This window comes from Xenopus laevis, chromosome 6S, assembly GCF_017654675.1.
Source record: "Xenopus laevis strain J_2021 chromosome 6S, Xenopus_laevis_v10.1, whole genome shotgun sequence".
NCBI classification, from domain to species: domain Eukaryota; kingdom Metazoa; phylum Chordata; class Amphibia; order Anura; family Pipidae; genus Xenopus; species Xenopus laevis.
The window spans coordinates 64,663,697-64,680,247 of NC_054382.1; the positions used below are offsets into that span (position 1 = coordinate 64,663,697).

The 16,551-nt window shown below is 36.7% G+C and overlaps 1 protein-coding gene across 2 annotated transcripts in view; it reads left to right on the forward strand.

Moving 5' to 3' along the window:
- The window catches only part of retreg1.S (reticulophagy regulator 1 S homeolog), a 61,286-nt gene extending 54,765 nt beyond the window's left edge, over positions 1-6,521 (forward strand). For both annotated transcript variants that reach the window (XM_018269414.2, XM_041567643.1), the window contains 3 exons: positions 71-135; positions 1,633-1,759; positions 4,862-6,521. In XM_018269414.2, the coding sequence (XP_018124903.1) occupies positions 71-135; positions 1,633-1,759; positions 4,862-5,334 (665 nt within the window). In that variant the 3' untranslated portion in view covers positions 5,335-6,521. The remainder of the gene's footprint in view (positions 1-70; positions 136-1,632; positions 1,760-4,861) is intronic.
- The last annotated feature ends 10,030 nt before the right edge of the window (positions 6,522-16,551 follow it).

Below are 16,551 nucleotides of genomic sequence, written 5' to 3' on the forward strand. Positions count from 1 at the left end.
GAAGGCATTTTTAAATTTAATGGATCAGATCGTAATCTTTACTGCAGGAAATTTTTTTCTTATTTTACAGAGAAAGAAGCAGAGACTATACAAGGAGATGAAAGTGAACTGGATTTGTCGGCATTATGTCCTCAGGTGCTACTTTATCAAATTCTATAAAACTATTATACCACATGTTACTGTTGTGTTCAGAATAATAGCAGTGTGTTTAAAAAGTGAAAAAGCTCAAAATCCTTATAATAGCTTTTATTTCCATACATGCTAATGCATTGGGAACACTGCACATTCTACTTCAAATCAGAACGCATTCTTCTTTACAAACTCAAACATTCACTGTAAAAACTGAAAAATGTTTCAAGATGTTGCTTTCCATTGAATCACTGAACTTATATTTAGTTGTATAACCACTGTTTCTGAGAACTGCTGCACATCTGTAGTGCATAGAGTCAACCAACTTCTGGCACCTGTTTCATTCCACAATACTTCTGCATCTCTTTATGCTCAGAAACAGCATGTTTTGATGTTAACCCACAAGTTTTTCTATTGGATTACGGTCCGGGGATTGGGTCTGGAACTAAGATGTTTCTCATTTACAGTTATGTTTGGGGTCATTGTCTTGTTAAAACACTCATATGCTCTATGCATAAGACAACATGACCTCTTCAAGTAGTTTGATGTATTTAAACGGAAAATGATGCCTGGTATGCAATAAATAGGTCCAACACCATAGTATGAGAAACATCCCCATATCATGATGCTTGCGCCATTTTGCTTCATTGTCTTCACAGTGTACTGTGGCTTGAATTCAATGTTTGGGGGTCATCTGACAAACTATCTGTAGCCCCTAGACCAAAGAAGAACAATCTTGCTTTCATCAGTCCACAAAATGTTGCACCATTTCTCTTTAGGCCAGTCAGTGTGTTCTTTGGCAAATTGTAATTTCTTCAGCATGTCTTTTTTTCAGCAATGGGACTTTGCAGGGAATTCTTGCCAATATCTTGTCGTCACATAGGCAACTTTTAATTGTAACAGTACTCACAGGTAATTTTAGACCTTTGGTCTTCCTTGAGCTGATCATTGCCATTTTGGCTATTCTTTATTCTTTTTCAGGTTTTGGTTGCCATTTTAAAGCATTTGAGATCATTTTAGCTGAGCAGCCTATCATTCCCGTTTCCAATCAACTTTTTAATTGCAGTACACTGAACATGTCTAGAACAACCCATTTTACTCAGATTTTGCACTATAACCGGCATACACAACAGTTGCTGCCTTCCTTCCTGGATTAAGGGCTGTAATTCATCACAGAAGAATGAAGAATGAACTCCCCACTACTATTATTTGGAAGAAGCTATTATTATTTTGAACAAGCCTCAATTAATGATTCAATGTCACAGAATTTCATGACTGATGCATATCATGACTGTTTTCTATTACTCTATTACACCTACTAGTAAATTATTTGACATGTGAAATATAATTTCGACCAAAAATAATAATTGATCAGGTTAGTGATATCGGACTGCTATTATTCTGAACACAACTGTATATAGCACCTCAAGTTGCAGAATGTATGTAACTGATGTTTTCCCCATAGTGATTTGCTAAAATGATTTACTCTGTTTTTTTCTTTAGATTAATCCTGCAACAGTAGGCAAGGAGCTTTCTGTTTCTGACACAGAGCCATCAGACGTGTCCTGGACAGATAATGGGACCTTCAATTTATCAGAAGGGTACACTCCACAGACGGACACCTCAGATGGTAGGACATGAACAAAAACTATTACCCAAACCCTCCTTATAAAGTTGAAAGGCTACATAAATCTGCCAGTTGCATGAATATATGTAGAAATAACACGTAATTTGCTATTATTACTTATGCTAGATGCCCAATCAAGCTCATTTGTTTACACTGGGCAAATGTACACCTGGGCAGTAAGCCTTGGGATCCAATGAGTAATAACCTTTTATCGTCAGCCACACAAAGAATAATCTGTTTGGCAGCCCTCACTAGAAAATAAGCACAGATTTCTCTGTTTCACTGTGTCTAATTGAGGGGGTAAGTAAGTAAGATCAAACTGCTTTAATCTGGAAAATCTGCCTGCAGTCCTGTTTGATAGGAGGAACGGCACTTGTGCAGTAACCCATGAAAAATCAAATGTTTGCTTTCATTATATTTCTGCAGCTTGTCTGTACAGTTTTGCATTGACCAAATTGCTGGGTTGTTGATTAGTTTGTTTTGGCCTATGAGCTTTGGAGTAATCAGTATATGGATGGGGACTATACACAGAAGCAATCACTTATAAACTTATGAAAATTGTATATGAATAAATTGTATACAAAATTGTATAAAAAATCTATAAAGTTGAAATGGGCACCCCTTGCAAAATTACATCTTTAGCTAATTTCTTAAGTGAAAAGCAGGAAGCAACTACTGCAGGAATCACTGTTTAAAAAAACACAAATTAGCTAGCGTTAAAGGAGAACTAAACCCTAGCTCATCACCCTCCAACTGCTTCCACAGTCTCCCCTCTAAGCTCCTTCCCAGCAATATCTCTTTTGTTGAAAAGTTCCCCTGTGCACCAACCTCCCATAAATCTGCAGAGCTGTGCAGCGGAGTTCAAAGATACCATCTTCCCCTGTCTTCTGATAGTCTTCTGTTAGCCTGCTGACATGGATCTTGTAGGAGCATGCACAGTTAAACATATGTCCTCAATCAGCTTCAGCTGCTCATGGCCCTGCAAGATCTGTATCTGAGTAATTACAGATGAGGATCCAAAGACAGGGGAAAATGGCACCTTTGAACTCTGCTGCGCAGCTTTGCAGTTATATGGCAGGTTGGCACACAGGTGAACTTCAGCAGAATAGATGTTACGGGGAGGGAGTTTAGAGAGGGGTTGAATGGGGGTTAAAATGGGCTAGGATTTAGTTCTATAATGCAGAGTTACATTTTATTTCACCAACGTCACAAGAAAATAGTAATTGTGCAAAGGTTTTGACTGCCTAGTAAGTCAGTATTTATGAACACCCCTTTGGCAAAGATCATTGCTTGCAAATGCCTTTTGTATACAGCTAGGAGTCTTTCAATTTATGTAGTAGGAATTTTTGCCCACTCTTCCTTGCAGTTGGCTTTTAATTCCGAGATCTTCCTGGTATGGCTCACATGTTTAAGAACTACCCACAGATGTTAAATGATGTTTAAGTCAGGGGACTGTGCCGTTCATATCAAAACATCCAGCCTGCATTTCTGGCAGTAGCTCATGGTGGCTTTATAGGTATGTTAGGATCATTGGCTTGTTGTTGGAGCCGATTCCCTTTTCAGCTTCTTGGCTGACTGTTTCAAATTGGCATCAAGAATGTGCTGATATTGAACAGAATCCATTCCCCTGCAGGTACAATTCTTCCTGTACCACTGGCTGCCACACAACCCAAAGCATAATGGATCCATTGCCTATGTATATACAGTTGTGTTCAGAATAATAGCAGTTCGACATCACTGACCTGATCAGTCACAGTATTTGGTAGGATATATATTTCTAAATGGCAAATAATTTACTAGTAGGTGTAGTAGAGTAATAGAAAACCATGACCAACAGTCATGACATGCATGCTGCTGATTCTGTGTAATTGAATCATTAATTGAGACTTGATCATACAGTAATAGTTCAATTAGTGAGGTCATTCATTATGTGAAAAAACAGGTGTCAGTTGTGGCCCTTATTTAAGGAAGAAAGGCAGCAAATGTTATGCACGCTGGTTATAGTGCATTTTGAGAAAAATGGGTTGTTCCAGACATTATTTAGAAGAACAGTGTACTTTAATTAAAAAGTTGATTGGAGAGGGGAAAACATAAAGAAGTGCAGAAAACTATAGGCTGCTCATAGAGGAAAGTGTAGCTACCATTCGAATGGATAGAAGAATAGCCAAAATGGCAAAGACTCAATGATCAGCTCCAGGATGATCAAAGAAGGTCTAAAGTTACCTGTGAATACTGTCTGCAAGAAGCACCCGCCTTCTTGATGTTTCACATACTATGCGTTGGGCCTATTTATTGCATACCAGGGATCGTGGATCAGTTTTAATCCATCAAAGTACTTGAAGAAGTCATGTTGCCTTATGCTGAAGAAGAAATGTCCTTGAAATGGGAGTTTCAACAAGACAACAACCCCAAACACACCAGTAAATGAGCAACATTTTGATTCCAGACCAATAAAATTGATGGCCAGCCCAATCCCCGGACCTTAATCCACTAGAAAATTTGTGGTTTAACATTAAAACATGTTGTTTCTGAGCATGAAGAGATGCAGAATAGTTGTGGAATGAAACAGGTGCCAGACGTTGGTGAACTCCATACAACACAGATGTGCAGCAGTTCTCAGAAACAATGGATATACAACTAAATATTAGTTCAGTGATTCAAAGGAAAGCAAGATCTAAGTTTATACAGAGAATGTTTGAGTTTGTAAAGAAGATTGCAGACACTGCTATTTTTTGGAACAGCCTAATATTCCATTTTCTTCACTTTCTGTAAAGGAATAACACAAATTTGATAAATTTTCTTCATGTTTTGATTTGGAATAGAATGTGCAGTGTTCCCAATGCATTTGTGTGTATGGAAATAAAAAGCTATTATGAGGATTTTGAACTTTATTCACTTTTTTAAACATGCTGCTATTATTCTGAACACAACTCTACATGTTCTATGTTTGCTTTTCCAAGTTAAATATTTTAAAGAATTTCCCTCATACACATTTTTTGTTGTTATTCATTTATTCTTTGTAAGCCATAGTGGTATATTGTATTTGTTATTCATTCAATGTTTGGTTCAGTTAGCAGCCTTCTTCTCTTGCCTTTTTTTTAACAGATTTTGACCATCGAAGTGACCAAGAAGAAGCCTTTTCCAGAGACCTGACAGAATTCCCCTCTCTTGAGAATGGTTCTGGATCTAATGATGATGACTCCAGCATAGGCCTACCCACTGTGCCCATGAGCAAGCATGGAAAAAGTAGCAAATTAAATGATAAGTATTCAGCGGCAGCCCTGTCACTTGCCCTTGGCAGTGAGCAATCCTTTAATTTAATCAGTGACATGGCTGGGGAAGCCATAACAATGGCAGTGTCTGCAGCTATCACAGAGCAGTTGCAGTCATCCCTGCTTTCATCCCCTCCTCCAGCTGCAAGCTTCACTGAAGATACAGATACAGAAGAAGCTGATGATTTTGAACTTCTAGATCAGTCAGAACTGGAGGACTTAGATGAGGGACCGGAGAAAAAACAGCATCCAAACGAAAAGAAGCCATCTTCTGGGTTTCTATCCAGTCTTCTAGGGGGCCATTAACACATACTCGTTTCCAGAACAAAACAAAAAAAAAAAAACAATTATTGCAATTTAAAGGCAACAAAATGAAGTAGGAAGTTCTTGGGAAATATTTCCATTTATAAATTGTTATTTTAGGCCGCAGTGAACTGTTCTGAATGCCTAGCAGTTGTCTCACTGATTGTATTCCCTTTGCACTTTGACATTGTTGCATGGAGTTGACTTACTGTTTATGTACTTTTACAGTTATGAGCCTTAGATGGTATAGTACAATGATGTATAGAAATTAAGGCCTACAAATTCACAGCTCAATCATATATCTAAAACAAAGAGATACTCCGTCATAGAAGTTGCTATATATTGTACCTTTTGCTAATTAGCTGTCCGTGCCCTCATAGTTTGCACTTTAAAATTTGACATTGATTAAAATATATAATATAAGACACTATACTATTGTCAGGATTTCAAATCTGACAAGAGTTGGTATGTCCAAAAACACTGTATGGGAAAGTTTATGGAGATTCTTAAATACAGAGCATACTAGAACTCTGAGTTGCTTTCTTTATAAAACAGCTTGATTGGTCAGATTGGTCAGGATTATCCTTCGACCAAAAAAAGTTAGCCAAGCCTATGGGGACCTTCCCCATAGGCTAACATTGAGTTCGGAAGCTTTTAGGTGGCGAAGTGTTTTCTTAAAGAGACAGTACTTCGACTATTGAATGGTCGAATAGTCAAATGATTTTTAGTTCGATCGTTTATGGGGTTTGTCAATGGAGGTCTTATTTAGAAGTTATCTCAGAGAATGTTACTCAAAACAGTAAAAGAAAAAAATGTATGTTCTCTAAACTGTAACTTAATTGCCTCCTTTTGTGTGACTTCACCAGTACTTGAAAGGGTTTTTTTTTTTTGCCTTCCTCTGGATCAACTAGCAGTTAGGCAGGTTAAAATAGAGTTAAAAGGTTGAACTTGATGGACATGTCTTTTTTTTCAACCTAACTTACTATGTTACAGAGAATGGGAAACTCTGGATTATTTGCATTTATTTTCTCATCAATACTATACACCAGATTAAGAGAAAATATAAATGATTTCAATAAACCTCTTAGAAAAGTGTATAGAATATACATATCAAAAGAATATACACTGTCCAAAACACAGTTCATGTGATGTGTTTTCTAATTCCAATTAATAAAATACCGGTACCTACAGATCCCTTATTTGTTAATCTGTTATCCAGAAAGCTCTGAATTACAGAAAGCCCATCACTATAGAAACCATTCTAATAAAATTATTTACATTTTAATTTAATTACATTATATAAGGTTTATTTAACATTTAAATGATTTTTAGCAGACCTAAGGTATGGAGATCCAAACTACAGAAAGATCCCATATCTGGAAACCCCCAGGGCCCAAGCATAATAGATCCTATAACTATAATTAAATTCCAGTTAATCAAATACAACACGATGTCTAGTACTAAACATAAATAAATTAATAGATGTTTATAGGAAAAACACCACATCCAGAAATGTAAGCTATTATTGCCTTACACACCATTTAAATAAATAAACCAAAACTATTTGAATATACATGCACCTTCATTTGTTTATTTTTAAAATATTAAAATCTCTACCATGACACTAATTCTTGTACCCATACAAAAAGCTTTTCCCCTTCCTCCAACAGCCTTTAAATAGGTTGTTCAAACTCTTTTTTAAGTTCAGATGTTCACCAGAAAGACTTTTTCCAATTACTTTTTACTTTTTATTTTTGATCATTTTTCTAATATTGAAGTTCCATTTTTCACCTTCTAAAGCAGCTTGGGGGGGGGGGGGGTCGCCGACTCTTTAACTGTTTTAAATTCATACATTGAGGGGCAAATATACCTAGGGTTGAATATCGAGGGTTAAAATTAACCCTCGATATTCGACTGCCGAATTTAAATCCTTTGACTTCGAATATCGAAGTCGAAGGATTTAGCGCAATTCGTTTGATCGAACAATTAAATCCTTCGAATTTTAATCCATCGATCGAACGAAATCCCTTCGATCAAAAAAACCTTGGCAAGACTATGGGGACCTTCCCCATAGGCTAACATTGGCCTCGGTAGGTTTTAGGTGGCGAAATAGGGGGTCGAATAATTTTTTAAAGAGACAGTACTTCACTTTCGAATAGTCGAACGATTTTTAGTTCGAATCGTTCGATTCGTAGTCGAAGGTCGAAGTAGTCCATTCGATGGTCGAAGTAGCCATATTCGACCATTCGAAATTTGAAATTTTTTTCCTCTATTCCTTCACTCAAACTAAGTAAATGGGCCCCTGAGTTGATACATTTATTATCTGTAGCACTGCTGAGCAGAATCCCTAGGTGTCATTAAAGGCGGCTGTTAGAATTGATACAATAGTTGCTAATACTCCAGAGATGATACTGTATATATCAATTGTAATCAATGTATCAATGAATTGTATCAACTAAATGTAGCAAATTGTAATAGTTCAGAATCTGCATTTGGATTACTGAGCTGCCAAACTGAAACCCCAGAGAAACAAACATTAAACTTCAGTTTTGGGAAAACAGTAAAAAATAATAGAGTGAAAGCAACCGAAAAAAGTCTTTGTTTATGGTGAACAATCCGAAAAAAAGTCAACGGAAAAAAGTGTTTGAAAGGTGAACAACCCCTTTAAGCATTGAAAAGCTCAGTGGGTGCAGACCCCCTCTGAAAACCTCCCCAACCCCCTCTGACCCCTCCGACCCTTCCCAACCCCCAACCCCCGGTCCTTGGAAAAAAAATTGGCTCTTTTTTTGGTCCCTCTTTTTTTCGGCCAAAAAAGGTTGTGGACCCTTGCACTAAAGAACGTATAATGCACACTGTTGTCCCGGGCTGCACTACAATGGTGTTGATTGATGAGTGTTTTGGCACCTCCCTGCTAGATTATTTGCATGCTCAGAATATTTGGCCGGCATATACTTTATGTAAGAAATATTCCTTAAACTTGTTTTGTCTGTTTTTGCCATAGATCTGCAATTTACAGTGCTGGTTATTGATTAGGCTGACTAGAAATTCCTGTTGAGCAAGGACAACATTAGGCTGTGGACATAGGCCTCAACCAGTGAGGACATTTACATAATCCGATTGGTTGGTTGTCATCAGTCCAGTTTGTGCCTCCGACTGAATGGCCAAGTCAGGTACAGATCAGCTAGTCTGGGACCCCAATACCTAAATGATAGTAATTTACCTCTTAACTTCCAAATTACAGACTTCCAATTGATTCCATTAGGAAGGAGAGAAGTAACAAACTATAAGTAACCAAAAACTTTGGAGTTGGACGAGAGAAGCGTTGAAATTTGCCTCTTGTGGTCTCTCTTTTGTTTTATTTGTTATGGCTTTAATATATATATGGGTTGTCTACTCTATCTTCATTAATATTTATGATATAGAATATAACAGTTTCCAACTATTTTCCAGTTTTCAAAATAGTTCTTTCTCATATATATATATATATATATATATATATATATATATATATATATATATATATATATATATATATATATATATATATATATATATATATATATATATATATATATATATATATATACATTGTCTTTGGCCTCAGCAAAGGTAACAGGCAGCAACATGGGCTTTCTTTCTGCAGCACCAAGAAGAGTGCTAATAGAGAAGCTTCTATGGCTTGCTTGTTGCTACATATCTCTGCCTATGCCAATAGCAGCTCTGATAGGCACGACACGGACTTTCTTTCTAAGCAGGGTCACAAGAAACTTGGTATTGCTGTTCAGCATTCATACAGGCACTGTTATGACAGCACACCCATGTTAGGGTCAATAGCAGTTTAGAAAGGCACTTGTACTGCCAGAGCAGCACTCAGAGCAATGCTGTGTCCCTGTTCCTTTAAGCAAAAAATATAATTCTTTTTAATCTGCAATCTGCTTGTAATTTATGTTGATTATTAGGTTAACTTCAAAGTTAAATGCCAATAGAATAAAACACTGCACAGTTTGTGGGAGAGAGAGAAACAGCCAGAGTTTATAACATTTGTTCTTGGAAACATTTTGCGGAGTAGCATATTTTCGTGATATTAGCAGAAGGTTGAGGTTGAGGTTGAGGGCAAAAATAAGCATTAGTTTCCGGTGTTAAAGAATAACTTTAGAAATAAATATTTGTGTGGATACTTATGTATTAGAAGAAGTAGTGATTCTGTACTAAATGAGCATTGATTTGTTTTTTTGTCACTGGCGTCATGCTCTGAAAATCACAGGGAACTTTCAAATGCCTAAAAACCCAGATTACTGCTACAGTTACAATCACACTGTTACAACCAACACAATTTTATTGTTTGTAGCTGTCGTTACACAGTTATGTTTTATATAGAACATTGGGGTTGTCTGGTTAAATGCCCCCGTTATCAAGAACATAACGTCCCTAATATTGTAATGGGTACCATTTTTTTTAGTATTGTACAAACCAAAGATCACAACTTTTTCGGGCATCTATTTTATTTTCATGTCTCTACCATTTTGATGTGTATTCATAATTCTAATCAAAACTGCTGACTTTAATTGAGACAATAACAAACAGTGCAAAGTTTATCTAATTTGTTCTTCAGAGCAAGCCTTGGATGGTGGCCTTGGATCATTTCAGTTTGCTATTCCTATACCAGAAGGTCAGCTTTATTAGGGTGCATGGATTTCTACTAACACTATGGGGGCTAACGCTGGCGAAAATCCGATTTACTAACAGTCGCTGGTGTAATTTCGCCATGGAGATAGACTCTGGCACAACTTCGCACTCTTAAGGCCAGGCAAATTTTCGCTCTGGCGAAAGAGCGTTACTACGCTATTTCACTAAGTTTTTGATTTTACTCTTACCTCTATAGCCAGACTTGCCTTCGCCACCTCAGACCAGGCAAAGTACAATAGAGTAGATAGGAGTTCCTCAAAACAAAGTTGACGTCTTTTCCATTTTACAGGGTGATAGGCTGAAAGAGATCGAAAAAATGTTGGGGTGTACCCTCCTTCCCCCCTATATTTGATAACATATGGCACCTAAACTATACTGTGGGCACATGTGTAGGGCAATATAACACATCTATATGATTTTATTAAGGTTTCCCTGGCCTTGTGTAGTGTAATGTATTTGCTGCAGCATATACGGCCATTGTACTTTAACTGCACGCCGTATGCAAATTAGCCAACGCAAGCGTACCTTCGAACTGCTGATCGTATTTTCACTAGCGCAACTTCGCCAGTGTTCGTTACCCTGTGCGCAGCTTCAGATCTTCGTGAATTAGCGTTGTCCAGGCGAATTTACGCCTGGTGAAGTGTTGCGATGTGCGCAAAGCCAGCGCTGGCGAATTTGTGCAGGTAAGTAAATTTGCCCCTATGCCTAAATGTAGCCTTACTCATATCCAGACCATAAGAGCACACAATTACTTCCAGGGCACGTGTTACCGTTGCATATAAATAGATTTGGAGTTAGTAGTAAAAGATGACATTTGTTTGGGCATTTCTATACCAAGACAAACCAAACTGCAAAATTGCTTCGATAGGCAAATCAGTGATTTGTAATGAAGGTTTCTACATAGCAAAGTACATCCAAATGAAATTGTAAGAGGAAAACCAATGCACTTTATTTACATTTTTCCTTTTATTTAAAAATAAATAAATAATTTCACGGCCATTTTAATTGCAACAAATATGGTTCTGGTCTGAAAGCAGTAATTCAGCTAGAAGTGTGATGTTTTCGTGTTTTTTGTTTTAATTGTATAATGTACATTTTGCTACAGAATGCTTTCTGCATAAATCAAATAAACAAAATGCACTTTGTTACTTTACTATTTGGGCGTGCTCTGTATACTATATGTGTATGGTAATATATGAATAACATTTAAGTCTCAAATGTACAATAAATTCACACAATAAATAATATATATTTAGGTGACTATTTATATGAACAGTTTACATCCATGTTACATTCTTCTTTTAATGCCAGTGCTTAGTTTTGTTGCTAATTTCACCTCTTTCGTTTTTCTTAGCATGTTGGTTTTGGGGAAACCGTTCAATTTTCAAGTTGAAAACGTTTCTTCCGATTGGCACTTTACTTTTACCTACACTGAAATGGTGCACGAACATGTTACGTTTGTCTTGAAATAGGAAAGTACAATGTTGGTGATAAATCCTCCTCCTCCTTCATCCTCTAAGTACTCTTTGTTTAATGGGCTTACTAGAACTTACTAGGCACCTTTTGATGTCCTCATCCCTCTAATAACGTATTTTTTTACATTGCACTCCCCTTTTTATATCTATAATAGACATATTTATGATTCTTCACTGTATTCACTGTTTGGTGACTTTGGTCTGGGCTTTTGTGCTTAAAATTGTTACCTTTTTTATGGGACAATGAAGTCCTAGGTTTTAAATATTATATCTATGAAATATGGTTTTATTTACTATAATGCAAACTTATGGTAACATTTTAGTGTACCCTCTTATACAATGTCCTAATTGTATAAAGTCCTAATTAGTATTGTGTAACTTTTATTTGCCATACAACAGATCAAATGTAGAATGTATAAGCCTATTGGAAATAGTCTATGCTAGGTGATATAGAAGAGTATGTCACTTACCCTTAGTTGCAGTTTCACCCGCAGCAGCCACAAAACGAGATAAGGGCAAAGTAACAAATCCGAGGGCTAACAGCGCTCATTGTCTACGTGTTAAAGTACTGGTGATAAGCGCAAGGAGGCAGAAAATCACAGCACCAGTACACGAGGCACAAAGGCAGCAACCCAAGCTAGATCATATGGAGAGGACAATTATACTCACCTTTATACTCACCTAAAGCTTCAGTTCCTCACAGAGTGGCTTCTTTCTTAATTATTCATTATTCACTTTGCTCTGGAAATAACACATTCGATGGATTTAGAAGAAAAACTGGCATGGTCACTTCAGTTGAGCAATCCTAATATGCTATTAATTCCCCAACCACCCCAACAACTTTAGGTAGTGGAGCAAACACATTTAAAATTTGGACACATTATTATTATTATTATTATAGGACACTTATTTTCATACGTAGTCCAGTTTTCTTCACAGAATCTCCACCACGGATAATGGTTTCCATTTGTCTTTCCTAACCTATTAGACAAGAACAGATCTCAGTGAAAAACTGTGAATTCTGAGAAAAGGGAAAGTAAGATATCTTGATGTTGGGAGAAGTCTTACATCGATTATGTTCTAAGTTATTGAGATTAATAAAGACTACGTCTCCCCCTCCTCGTGCATTCATGTGCAAGCACCAGTGTGCTCCAAAGTAGCACATTCTAAAATAACAGAAAAAAAATCAGTGTTTAAAATAAAAAGCACAGAGCTAAAGGTTTCTCTGTGGAAATTCTATCACAGCTCTCTAAACATGGGCATAACTATAGAGGAAGCAGACCCTGTGATTGATAATTAATGAGCAATTTTAATATATCTTGGTAGAATAAACAAACATCAATATTTACTTTGGGGCCCAATGACATCTAGGTACACCACTGTGTCTAAATGCAAAGCTAGGCCTTACCCTGGGCTCAATGAAGTGCAGCTCACATTAATTTGGCTGATATACACTGGAAGTGTGATTCGGTGAAACCAAGAAATGTGCAATTTGGTCAACAATCTTTTTGTCTGACATCACACTTAAATGGAGAATAAAATATGTATGTTATTCCATTGTAAAAAAAAAACAGGTAGAGAGATAATGCACATATTTCGGAGATAAAAATATTTAGAAATGTATGTAGTGTGTAAGGTGAAGAGCAATAGCTGGAAAAAGAAAGGCAGAGGGTGAGTAGATCTAAAGAAATTCAAGGGGAGCAACATGCTGAAGTCCAGGAATATTAAAGGGATTCTGTCATGATTTTTATGGTTTACATTTTATTTCTATATTACACTGTTTACATAGAATATAATTCACTCTACCATTTAAAATGGTATTCTTGAACCAACAAATGTATGTTTTTTAGCTGTAATATTAGTGTGTATGTAGCCATTTCAATTCATTGTGTCCTGGTTTCTAACCTTTGCGAAGGAGCCAGCACTTCAGGATGGAACTGCTTTGAGACAGCTATTGATTCCCTTCTCATTGTACTTCAATATGACCCAAGTTGTGTTCCCTAGTCCCATCTAATTGTAGGCATGAGAATAACACCATAGCTTGGGTGCTATCATCATGTCTACCACTAAAGCACAAGTTACATGGTTGGGGGCACCTGGGAAATGGACATCATGCCAATTTTCAAATTTAAACATACAAAAAATCTGTTTGCTCTTTCTGTAAATGGATATCCATGCATTAATTCTATTTAAAATTAATTTAAACATTAAATAAACCCAATAGGATTGTTTTGCCTCTAATAAGGATCAATTATATCTTAGCTGGGATCAAATACAAGGTACTGTTTTATAATTACATCGACAAATAAAATCACTTTTAAAATAGAAATTACTGTATTTGGTTAAAATAAAGTTTATGGGAGACTACAGTGAAGCTCTAGATTCCATAATTTAGAGCTTTCTGGATAATGGATCCCATACCTATAAAAATCAGATGGACACAAAGATAGAATGCCTGCAAAGAAAACTTGCTCATTAGGAAGCAAAACCTGCCAACATGTGTCCGTTTTAGTAAAGAAGCCTGGCTTTGTGGTTGGCTTAGAATTCCCAGCTGCCCTGGTTTATAAGATATGGGCACTTATATTTATATTATATTTATATTTATGGGCTCATAGCGTTAAAACATGTTAAATTAAAAAAACAAGCTACTTTGTGCACTGGGGCAAAAATACAAATGCATTCTATAACTAATATTTAAAATACTTTCTCTTGTCTTGTCTTAATATAATTTTATTGTTAAAGTGGTAGTTAAACTTTAAATTCATTTTAGGTACAATATGGACAATGATATTCAGAGGCAATTGAATGCAATTAGATTTCATTTTTCGTATATTGTGTTTTTTTGGGTATTTATTTTTTGTTCGGCATATCTCGATTTGTAGTTCCCCAATTCTCATTATGTGTGTTTGAAATTTACACTAGGAGAGAGAAGTCGCACATTTACAGAGAGGAAGGATCCAAGAGCATATTTCATATATATGTATATATATATATATATATATATATATATATATATATATATATATATATATATATATATATATATATAGAGAGAGAGAGATATTATACATGTCCCTATACATATATATATATTCTAAGGTTTATTTCTGCATTGTTTAATTATGTAATTGTTTAGGGTCCTTGAGATAATGCAGTTTGATTAACAAGAGACCCCCTCAAAATGTTGTTAATAACCCTGAGCAAGTGGAAAAGATGCGTTTGTCACTGCTCATTGGCAGCCTCTAGAGGGCAGCAGCAGCAACGTTTTCCACAAAAAATAATCCAGTACAGTATAGGATGTGCAGTAATGAATCCACAGGGTATGGACAAATACTCCCAACTGTTTCACAGGCTGGACATATATTTAAGGTCAGGGTGGTAGTTTCTGGTTATTCCGATTGGAGCAAACACCACCTTTTGTTCCATTTTCCTATGCTATTGTTAAATGGATAAAGAAACTGCCAACGTAAACCGATGGATTATTTTAGCTGCATTTATTCTCCCTATTTTCTCTCTATCTTCAGATGTGCTGCATTCATCATCAGTCTGGTGTGTGCAACTCTCTAAGCGACTAGTAGCAGCTACTTCTTGTGGCTACAAAATACTCTGCCACAGTCAATACTGATAATTGCCTCTGCTAAACACGAAGGGGGTTATTTATAAAGATTCAAAAATATCTAAGTATTTTCTGAAAACGATTCCGACCAAATCCGCATGGAATTTCCCCCCTTATTTATCAATTCATTTTTCCAATAAATTTCCTGTGCGGGAAAAAACTCGAAAAAAACGTGAAAGAAATTGAATTGTACAAATTTTCCACCTGAAAACTCAGATGTTTTTTTTTAAATTTTTGCCCGAAATCCACTAAATCTTCAGATTATTGCACAAAACCCAGCGCATATCTTCGGGACTTCTCCCATTGATTTATATACAACCTCGGCAGGTCCGAGATGCTGGACTTTTTTATTCTGTTTTTTTCCATCCTTGGGGTAGAATAAAATATACTAAAAATTTGGATTTTATAGTTAAAACATTTAATTTTTTCGAGTTTTTGTCATTAAGACTTTAATAAATAACCCCTGTAGTGTCTTAGCAAAGCTAGTTATCACTATTGTCTATGTTGTAGCCATGACAAATAGCTGCTACTAGTGGCTTCACCTTTATTGCTGAAATGGACTAGCAATCGGCCTATAATGCTGCAATAATTACAATAGGTAGATAACGGAGATGGCAGCCAACAACTTGTCAGCCTGCACCTAACCTAGTTTGTCCCACTGAACCCATCTTGATAGCATGCAGGAGGGGCAGGGTGAGTGCAAGTTTATAAAAGAAAGCGGCAGGGCAGAGTTAGGACTAAGCTCAGGGAGTGATGTAGGAGAGGGCTGGGTAGAGGAATGATATCATCAGCAGGAAGGCCAATAGGCAGAATTAGGCACACCATTAGGCTCACCAATATATGGTCCTGTATAATCCATTGGGGTCCATTCAACCCATGGTCCAATTGGTCTAAGAACATACCACATTGAACCATATATTGTTTGTCCTCCTTAAAGGAAATGGAATCCTTATAAAAAAAATGACTGCAAAGTTGCTCTGCACAAAGTCTAATAACACAGTAACTTATTAACTGTATGTCTTCGAACTGGGGAATTCTGGGGAATTTGGGTTTTTAGGGCTAGTCCACACGAGGAGATTCGGGGAGATTTTGTCACCTAGCGACTAATTGCCTCGTCTTTTGAGCGACTATCTCCCCGAACTGCCTCAGCATTTTTCCCCATAGGCTACAATGAAAAGCTAATGCACACGCAGCGATGCGTTTTCAATAGTCGCCCGAAGTTTACCTCAGTGAGGCAAAATAACCTCCTAAATGTGCACCGTAGACTTACGCATGAACAACAGAGTTTTCAGATTTGACACACCCTGTGCGTTCCCAAGTGTAAGTATAGCCAAGAAAGAATTAAAAGGAACATTGCTTGCAACCTAACTGAGAGAGCCTATAATAAATGGTTGTCCCTTCTACTTAAACTAAGGAGCAATAGGAAAGAGCTTATGGCTCCTG